The 10,101-nt window shown below is 41.3% G+C and overlaps 1 protein-coding gene across 1 annotated transcript; it reads right to left on the minus strand.

The window, feature by feature from the left end:
• Window positions 1–9,472: 9,472 nt before the first annotated feature.
• On the minus strand, window positions 9,473–9,883 carry LOC145095283 (auxin-induced protein 6B-like). Its single transcript, XM_079033193.1, has one exon. The coding sequence runs from the start codon at window positions 9,881–9,883 to the stop codon at window positions 9,473–9,475; it is 411 nt and encodes a 136-aa protein (XP_078889319.1).
• Window positions 9,884–10,101: the final 218 nt, after the last annotated feature.

Here is a 10,101-nt window from a genome sequence, read left to right on the forward strand (position 1 = left end):
CGACTCCCAGCTGAACACTTCTCACATCGCGAATGCTATACCCAACAACAAGACCACACAACCAATCCTGACCATCCATCCCTTGGATACTAACCAACAACCACTCCTAGCTATAAAACCCTCTACCAAAAGATAACCCAGACGAAAAGGCGAACAATACAACATTACAAATCATGCAACCAAGACTAGCATATGTGTGACATCCCCAATTTCTCGGCTAGAAAAGACCGATTTGTTTATGCTTTGTTTTATAAAATCAGAGAAATCTTTTAAAGAAAATAGTTGCGGAACTTGTTCCCAAAACAAAATATGATAAAATTTATCAAAGCATTTCTTTAAAGAAATGTATTTTCATTATATAACAAAATCTCGGGATGTCATGTTCAATACAGACCAAAAGCATAAACAGAACAAAATAGACCTTACAACAGTTATTCATAACTACTGGCCTGTAATCCAAAATCTCTCGTCAAGTCCACCAACTTATACTCTTGTGCCATTACCTGTAATGCAATGAAAACTGAGTGGGTCAGGCTTGGGAGCCTGGTGAGCATATAGGGTTTTCGACCCACAATAATATAATTATTATATTCAACCATTAAACAATCAACCAAATTACCCATCACCATTATCTTCTTTATTTCTTAAGGTTTTACCCTATTAATCAACTATCCTTTCTTCATTCATTCCTAAGGATTGACCTAAGGAATTAGCACAAACTTCCATTTCTACATAAGGCGCATTTGCCAACATTATCCTTTAAGCGCCTCTGCCAAGATTACGTCATACACTATGAGGCGCGACTGCCAGGTTTATGACATTCTCTTTTAGGCGCATCTGCTGACATTATCTTATAAGCGCATTTGCCAAGATTATCCTATAAGCGCATCTACTATTGTTATGACAATCTCTATCTGGCGCATATGCCAAGATCACGACATTTACTACTTGGTGCATCTACCGATATTATTCTCAAGCGCATCTGCTAGTTTTATGACATTCCTTAATTGGTGCATCTACCAATATCATTCTTAATCATCTTTCATACCTCATCATTTTATCACATACCAACTATCTCATCTACCCATGTTCTACCCAACATATTTGTAGATATAAAATACATATACAGTTTAACTCATTTAAAAACTATATAAAACATTCATTCCATACTCATCTCAAATAAACAACAATATATAAACACATAGCACGTATTTTATAACAAATACTTCATATTTATGTGTTAGAAGAAAGTAACCACACATTCACCCAAACATATACTTAATACATTCAAACAATATTTGTATTATACCCGTGTTTATGAAAGGGACTATACACCCACACATATAAACAACTTTATATTATACACATAGCACGTATTTTATAGAAAATACTTAATATTTATGTGTTAGAAGAAAGTAACTACACACTCACTTGATCAGAAGATGATCGAACAGTACTACAGCTTGTAGAAGTAGTATTCTTCGGTAGATCTGGAAGATCTTCACAAAAATCGAACTTCTCACGGGCAGAGCTTCGGCTCGGGAATCTTACTTCTCGGGATCTTCAGGACCTCGGGACTTGCTTCGGGGCTCGGGAATGATACTGGGGCTTCAGGGTACTTCTGGCACACAAAACGATATAAAACGGGAGAGAGAAGAGAGAAAAAGAGCAAATGAGTCGGCTGCCCTCGCATCCTATTTATAGGAGGCTGGAGCCTCGGAGTACGCGGGGGGTACTGCCTTACGCGGGGCGTACTCGTCCGAAATCGTCATGGCGTTCGTCATCCGAAGTCACTTGAGTGCGAGGTGCGTCATGCTTCGCGGTACGCTGGGCGTACTTCGGATCAGATCAGTGACTCCTTCGGATATACATCCGAATTAAAGATTAAATTTAAATACAAATTATTTAATAAACTTTGGAAATTCATATCTTCTTCATACGAACTCCGTTTTTGCGTTCTTTATATCCACGCGTAGGTGAGACTACGCTCTACAACTTTCGTTTAGACTCTGTTGGCTAATTTTGACTTTATTTTTATTATTTATTTTTAGTAGGCCCGGACAGGAAAACTTCGTTATAAATTCATAACTTCTTCGTTTGACGTCCGTTCTCGCCTAACTTTTCATCGCTTCGATACCAACAACAAGATCTTCGATTCTCATTTAGATTGTTTCGGCTAAAAACCGCTCGATCTCAAATCGAGTATTTCAGGTTGCATACCGCTAAGTCGAAACTTCAGAAAATCATAACTTCCTCATACGAAGTCAGATTTTGGCGTTCTATACATGTACGGAATCCTTGTAACATATACTACAACTTAGTTAAGATTATTCATTCTAAATAATCTTTCATCAAAAATTCATTTTTGACGCCTATCGTCTCTAAATTGACTAGCCCTGATCTACGGGCGTTACAATATGCAATACTCTACAATAACCACAAGATACAAGATAACAAAATGAAAAACATACCCGCAGCTGCATCTGGCTCTGCCCTGACCCCCTCTGCTATAAGCTGAAAAGAACGCCCCTGAGCCCTCGGTGGCTCTGCTCCACCCTGACCTCCACCCGTAATCCTCAAAGTGGCCGGTGTTGGAGCCTGCACTGTGACATCCCCAAAATCTCGGCCAGAAAAGACCGATTTTCATTTATGCTTTTAAATAATTTCAGAGTAAATCCTTTTGATTTGAAAGAGTTGCGGAATTTGTTCCCAAAACAAAACATGATAAAATAATATTTATCAAAGCATTTCATCAAGAGATGCATTTCATTATATAATCAAAACTCGGGATGTCATGTTCTGATACAGACCATAAAGCATAAACGATAAACATTACAAGTCATTCAACAAATATATACATATACATACTTGTAAACAAAACAACAAGATGATCCATCCATCTTACGCCCTTGTGCCACTTCCTGTAATACAAATAAAACTGAGTGGGTCAGGCTTGGGAGCCTGGTGAGCATATAGGGTTTTCAACCCACAATAAATAGTTATATTTAATTTCACCAACCAATCACTATCCCGATTACCCATTCCCGTTATCCTCACTTTCCGTCCCTAAAACAACATCTATCTCAAGGGACCTAATCTAGGATTTTCATCGGGACGGACATCACTGCTAAGGGGTTTCCTCAACAATAGATATCCTAAAGGCAACCATGAGGGGGATAAAGTACACCGGTGAACACATCGTTCACAACACCTACAGGTTATGAACCTGCTAGCGTTCCACTGGACTGTCTAGAAAGAGTCCGTGGTCGTTATCCATACTCCGCTGAATAACTAGATCAACAACAACAACAACATCGAGGCCTCTCATCTGTTTATTACACACCAACTATCTACCCATGTTCTACCCAACATATTAGTAGATAAGAATATATTTTCATACATAGTTTAAAACCTATATATCATTTTCATTCAATATATATATTCTATATAACAGATGAGGCATACCACATAACACGTATTTCATAGAAAGCAATTCAGATCTATGAGATGGAATAAAGTGAATATCCATTCACGCATACAATCACAAAATATACACATAGCAAGTATATCGCATAAAATACTTCATAGTTACTTGTTAGAAGAAAGTAACTGCACCCACACACATATAAACCACAATTTACTTAATACACTCAAACCGCACTTGTATTATTATCGTGTTTATGAAAGGTAGTATACACTCACTTGATCAGAAGACGATCGGACAGCACTACGACTTGCAGAAGTAGTAATCCACAGCAGATCTGGAAGATCTCCTCAAAAATCAAACTTCTCGCGGGCAGAGCTTCGACTCGGGAACCGCACTTCTCGGGATCTTCGGGATCTCAGGACTTGCCTCGGGGCTAGAGTATGATACCGGGGCTTCGGGGTATAAAAATGCAGAGCTTCGGCACAAAGATGAGAAGAAATGAGCAAATAAACCCTGAACCCTCGCATCCTATTTATAGTGAAAATATCTGATGTACTCGCCGAGTAGGGGACACATACTCGCCGAGTAGGGGACACCTACTCGCCGAGTTGGTCCATGTGGCGGCTTTCTGGTGGTGCCACGTGTCAAATTCTGGGTGGTGCCACGTCACCCCTATCGCGTGTTAGCCTTCGAACTTAGAAAAATCATAACTCTCGCATACGAGCTCCGTTTTTTATGTTCTTTATATCCACGCGTAGGTAAAATCAAGATCTACAACTTTCGTTTAGACTCCGTCGGCTAAATCTTGACCGATCTCAAATTTAACAGTAGGAGGTGTTTAGACTGTTAAACGACCGCGAAGAATTCGTAACTCCTTCATACGAACTCCGTTTTCGTCCATATTTTTACCGTTGAGTTCCTATTAATGAGACCTTCAACTCTCATTTAGGTCGCGTAAGCCAAAAACCGCTCGAACTAAAATTCGAGTTTCGGGCCGTGCACTGCTAAGCCGAATCTTAGAAAAATCATAACTTCCTCATACGAAGTCAGATTTGGGGGTTCTTTTTATTGACGCTCTTATCTTAACATATTCTACAACTTTTGTTTAGATTGATAAGGCTAAATCTCGCTCTATCTTAAATTCACTATTTACGCTTCCCGGTGTCGTGCCGGTTTTGCCGTAAAACTTTGACAGGTCATAACTTCTTCGTTATGACTCGGATTTCGGCATTCTTTATATCTTCGGAATCCTTTTTTCGACCACTACAACTTTATCCAATGATATCAAGTTTATTTTTAAACTTAAATTTCGACGATTATTTTTATTCTTAATTAATCAAACCACATAATTAAGCAATTAAGCACAAAACACATAATACTTAAATAATACATTATTATTATTTCAAATTGGGTTACAAAGGTTAACCTAGACTATTACATTGCTAAAAATGGCAAGCCCGGAAACATAGGCGTTACATGCACAGGTCCTGCCGCAAGCTGTGGACAGTTGGCCCTCAAGTGACCAACTTGATGGCACTGATAACAGATCCTCATATCCTGAAATGGGGCTGACTGACGACAATCCCTTGCATAATGCCCCTCTCTCCCGTACTTGCGGCACGCACCACCGGACCTACAAACTCCGGTGTGACCCTTCCCGCACTTCCCACAAGTACGGCGGCTCTGATCTCCCAACCTAGAATCAACGGTCTTGGGCCGTTTCGACGCCGGTTGCGACTGCACTGGGGCCTGCCTCTGCTCCCGCAACTGTATCTTAATCTCCAACTCACGCCGCCGAGCGGCCTCCTGCAACTCCAGTAAGGTCTCGCACCTCTGCGTAGACACAAACTGCCTGACATCCCTCTTGAGCATACTCAAATATTGGGACATCTGAGCCTGCTCCGAAGCAAACTCCGGGCAAAACATCTCCCTCTCAGTGAACATCCTGGTGATCTCCGTCACCGACTCTGTATCCTGCTTCAGCTCCAAAAACTCCTGAGACAACCTTTCCTGCTCCACCCGTGGAACATAACGAGTACTGACCATGTCTCGGAACTAATCCCAAGTAACCGCAGCCCGATGCACATCCGAATATGACCCCGTGGTCAATCTCCACCAATCCTTCGCCCCGAGCCTCAACAGGTTCAGAGCACACCTCACTCTTTGATCAGTAGGGCATGAACACGTGAAGAAACACCCCTCTACGTCTGATAACCATCTCATAGCGACAATCGGATCCTGAACTCCATCGAAGGTAGGGGGCTTCGTATTATCGAAGTCCCGATACTGAAAACCTCTACTGGCTCCCCCCTGCCGCTGCTACAACCACTGTAGCTGCCGCGGCAGCCGTCTCTGTAAGAGCTGCATAGCGCTCATCAAAATACTCGACCATGGCGGTCTTGATTGACCCAAACAGTTCCGGCAGCTCTACTCGGAACATAGCAGCAACCTCATCATACAGGATGTCACGAATCCTAGCATCCAACTCAGTCGTTCTCATCTGACCGATGACCTCGGGTGGCACTGATCCACCCTGACCGCCCTCTCCTGTTCTTGATCCCGACCCAGATCCACTCCCAGCATGCCTCGTAACCACCATACTGAAAACACCGCAAAACATCAGATACTTCCCACTAACCCGGGAACCAACCCCCAACCCAACCCTAGGGGTTGTGACTTCCTTGATACGCATATGGGTCCTATGCTTTCAATAGTACGGGCCCATACTACCTGCCACACCTACCCATATTTATATCAAGTATTACCACAACACCCTAGAGATGAACATACATAATAAGCAACCAATCCTCAATCCTAGAGGAACACTAAATATCTCATATTGACCTACCGGTCCCACAACTCACCCGACCATGAAACTTCCACCAACTCCTGCAGCACTAGTGTATGCTAGTCATACATAACGCCGGACCCCATAGACTTTCGAATATTCAATCCTACCCTAAGCTCCCAATCAAACAAGAACAGAACATAAGGCCAAATCAAACATTCTCAGGCTATAAGATCTTAGTTACATATGGTCGTGATGCATACACTAAATATCTACAGTAATGATGTCAATTTCATACAAGGAAACCCTAGGCTAGCAGGCATCGTATAATCAGGCAATCCTATCATGCAATTCCTGAAGATCCCTAGCCTAGTACTAGCATGTTGTTCTATCATATCTCATAAACAAATAACTTATATGGTATCTTGGGGCTACTTACTGGCTTCGGCTGATCGTACCTCCGCGTCCTCCTTTATTCATTTTTGAAAACCATTTTAAATTCTCTTTTGAAAACTCTCCTTGATTTGAGACTAGATTCACACGAATGTTTCTTCGATTCACTTAAACCAAGGCCCTAATACCAACTTGTAACATCCATAAAAATTCAAGCCAATTTAAACTTTTCAAAAACAACCCAGTTTCGTTAAGTCATTACAAAAAGGGTTTTCAATACAATTATTATCAGAGTCTTCCCAGAACCATATCATAAAACATAAACATGAGGAGCGGTACGATCACGCCTTTGCCTTGCCACGGTCTCCTGAAGTACCTGAAACATTTAAACCACAAATGTAAGCCCGGAAGCTTAGTGAGATACCCCAAAAATACCAACCACATATACCATACACATAACATGGCATATCAAGACAGAACACAGAACAACCATGCACTTCGGGTCTACTATATGACTGGTCCGCCGCACCGGGCCTTCAGTCCACCTGGTCCACCCTCCGACTCTAGCCATATACATTGAGTCTGCAGTGTGGTTGGTTCGCCCACACCAGGCCTTCAACCCACCTGGTCCATTCTCTGAGTCTACAGTATAACTGGTCCACCCGCACCAGGCCTTCAGTCGGCCTGGTCCACTCTCCGAGTCTCGGCACGTCTGGTCCGCCCTCGTGGGGCCTACAGCCTATCTGGACCTCTCGTTAGGCCTTCAGAATATCCGGCCCGCCCTGGCTATGTTGGCCTACAGCACAAAGCAGGGCCCGCCACAACCGAAGCCCAGTCAACAAACCATGTGCACACAAACATATAATCATATAACAATTTAATCACCAATCAACCGATCTAGTAGATCACATATCATAACATCATCCTACCCAGGATACCGACCTAACCGGTCACTAGCATATACCATCCTAACTACCAGGATGCAAACATCGCAAAACAATAACATAACAACGATACCCGGATTACAATCCGATAAAGGGCCGACCTTGGTGCCTTAGACCCTGTTGATATAGTGAGGATAACTCACCTCGCAACTGCTGATTGAAAAGATAAGATCACGCTGCTCCAACCTCCGACACGAACTCCACCACTGATAATACCAAAAGACTGAACTCAATAAATACCAATAATTACCAAAATACCCCTGGAAGTCAACTGGTCAACTCTTGGTCAAAGTCAAAGCCCTCACTCAAAGTCAACTTCATGACTGACTCTACTCGCCGAGTCAGCCCACTGACTCGTCAAGTCCCCATGTTCTGAAAACTCCCATATCGCGACCCAACTCGCCGAGTCGCCCCAAGACTCGCTGAGTTCAAGGATCTCTGAGCCCTTTCCTGTGTAACACACCGAGTCGTCCCTCGACTCACCGATTCACGACTTAACTAGAAAAGGTTGGGGTTTCATAACCAGACTCGCCGAGTCCAAGGCAATCTTCAACAGACTCGTCGAGTTGTTCTTCCAACTCGCTGAGTTCCTGGCTGTCTTCATGCAACTCACCGAGTACACCCATGTGACTTGCCGAGTACCTCTAATTCTTAATCCATATAGTGGCTTTTTAAGCCATGCAGGGGTTCCAATCCATAGATCTACTCTTCTACAACCCACTCATCACGTAAAGTAGCAAACTTTACGTGAATCCAAAGAGATCTAAGCATAAAACACTCTAGGGCTAGGGTTTGGGACAATGGAACTTCACTAACAACTCTTGGGCATAGACTTTATGACTCCTTAGGTCATTAAAAGCCTAGATCTGAGGTAGCAACCTCAGATCTTACACCAAACCCGAGATGGACCTCATTTATGCTCTAAAACCCCCACAATTGATAGATCTAGATGTACTAAAGCTCAAGAATAGATCTATTACCTGCAATGCAAGCTCCCACTGAAGTAGACCTCAGATCTATGTCCCTTCCTTGCTGCAACCCATTTGCTCTTCAAGATTTCCTTCCTAAACCACTTATCCAAGCTCCAAAATGTGCTCCAATCTCTCACTCACGTCTATTAGGACTTCTGGAACTCAAGGGAGGGTAAAGAGGCTGGGGAGAGGGTATTATGTTCTTTATATAGGGCTCAACCCCCGTGATTAGGGTTTTCTCCATACAACACCAACTCGCCGAGTCCACCCATGCGACTCGCCGAGTTGGTCACCTAACACGCGACTCGACTCGCCGAGTCTATCCATCGACTCGTCGAGTCGACCTTCTTATTTACACTTTTAGCCTTCAACTTTACTTCTAAATTTTCGGGATGTTACAATATATATATATATATATATATATATATATATATATATATATATATATATATATATATATATATATATATATATATTATATAAATTTGAGAATCGATTGGTTGTCGTTCGTATATATAGATGCCACAATTCTAAAACATCTTAGAATAAATTTATATAGATGTTACAAAAATGCTATTTTTTTTTTCAATTACTTTATAAAATATTTAATGTTTACATATAGATATTAAACTTTTATTTTTAATAAAATCGTATAGTATACGAGCCTCACACCTAATCTAATCTAAGTAGATATGTAAAGAAATTTATCAAAAAACAAAAATATATTTACCCTAATTAGTTATATTACTTTTAATTTATTACAAATAAAATGCACAACTAGAGCAACTTTAAAGTGTAAACAAGAGGTAGTTATTATTTTTTGCATCAAAACGATACATATATTAACTTTGTTGTTCATTCACTTATATTTTCTGTGAAATTCAAGTATGACAAGGTAAAATTTAAAAACTTTTGGTCTAAATGGAGTTGCCATAGCACAACTTCTCTATCAAGTAGCGCTGTAATTGATTTCTTCAACCAAATATCTTAAATCGAACTTGCCATTGTTGCATTTCACAGCCCTCACGACCTCTCGGAAAACATCAATGGTGCACGGAATCACCAGCTTGTCTTTCTGAACGAACCCAAATTCTTCAGCAGTCTTCTCTAATAATATCTGGAAGAGAGGGTGAGAAAGATGAGCTGTGTGAACCACAAACCGTCGTCTCTCCTCTCCAACGTATAATGCAATACATCCTCTGGGAGTACTCACGCTTGATTGATGCTCTTGTTTGTTGTCGCCATGATCACTGCTTAACAGACACTCGTAATGTAATGGCTCAGAACCATGACTGGTGCAAGTCCTTATCTTAATCTTGTTTCCCAGTCTCTTGACGAATCCTATTTTCTTGCCCAACATTTTTTGTAGAGTGAGTAGTCTGTTTACCAGTTTCTAGAGAAGAACCAAATTCAGTGGGAGGGTATCGTAGAAGGGGAAGTGCTGATATATAAAATGAAGACAGCTTAACTTTCAGACTTGTTAAATTATTGTAGGGATATGATTAAATGTCCCAAGGTATCGTCTTCATGTGCTTTATGCATATTATATGTTATTTTAATGGTTGCATTCATTTTAAC

The sequence above is a fragment of the Lactuca serriola genome, chromosome 3 (genome assembly GCF_051521515.1).
Source record: "Lactuca serriola cultivar US96UC23 chromosome 3, Lser_US96UC23_V15, whole genome shotgun sequence".
Classification (NCBI taxonomy): Eukaryota; Viridiplantae; Streptophyta; class Magnoliopsida; order Asterales; family Asteraceae; genus Lactuca; species Lactuca serriola.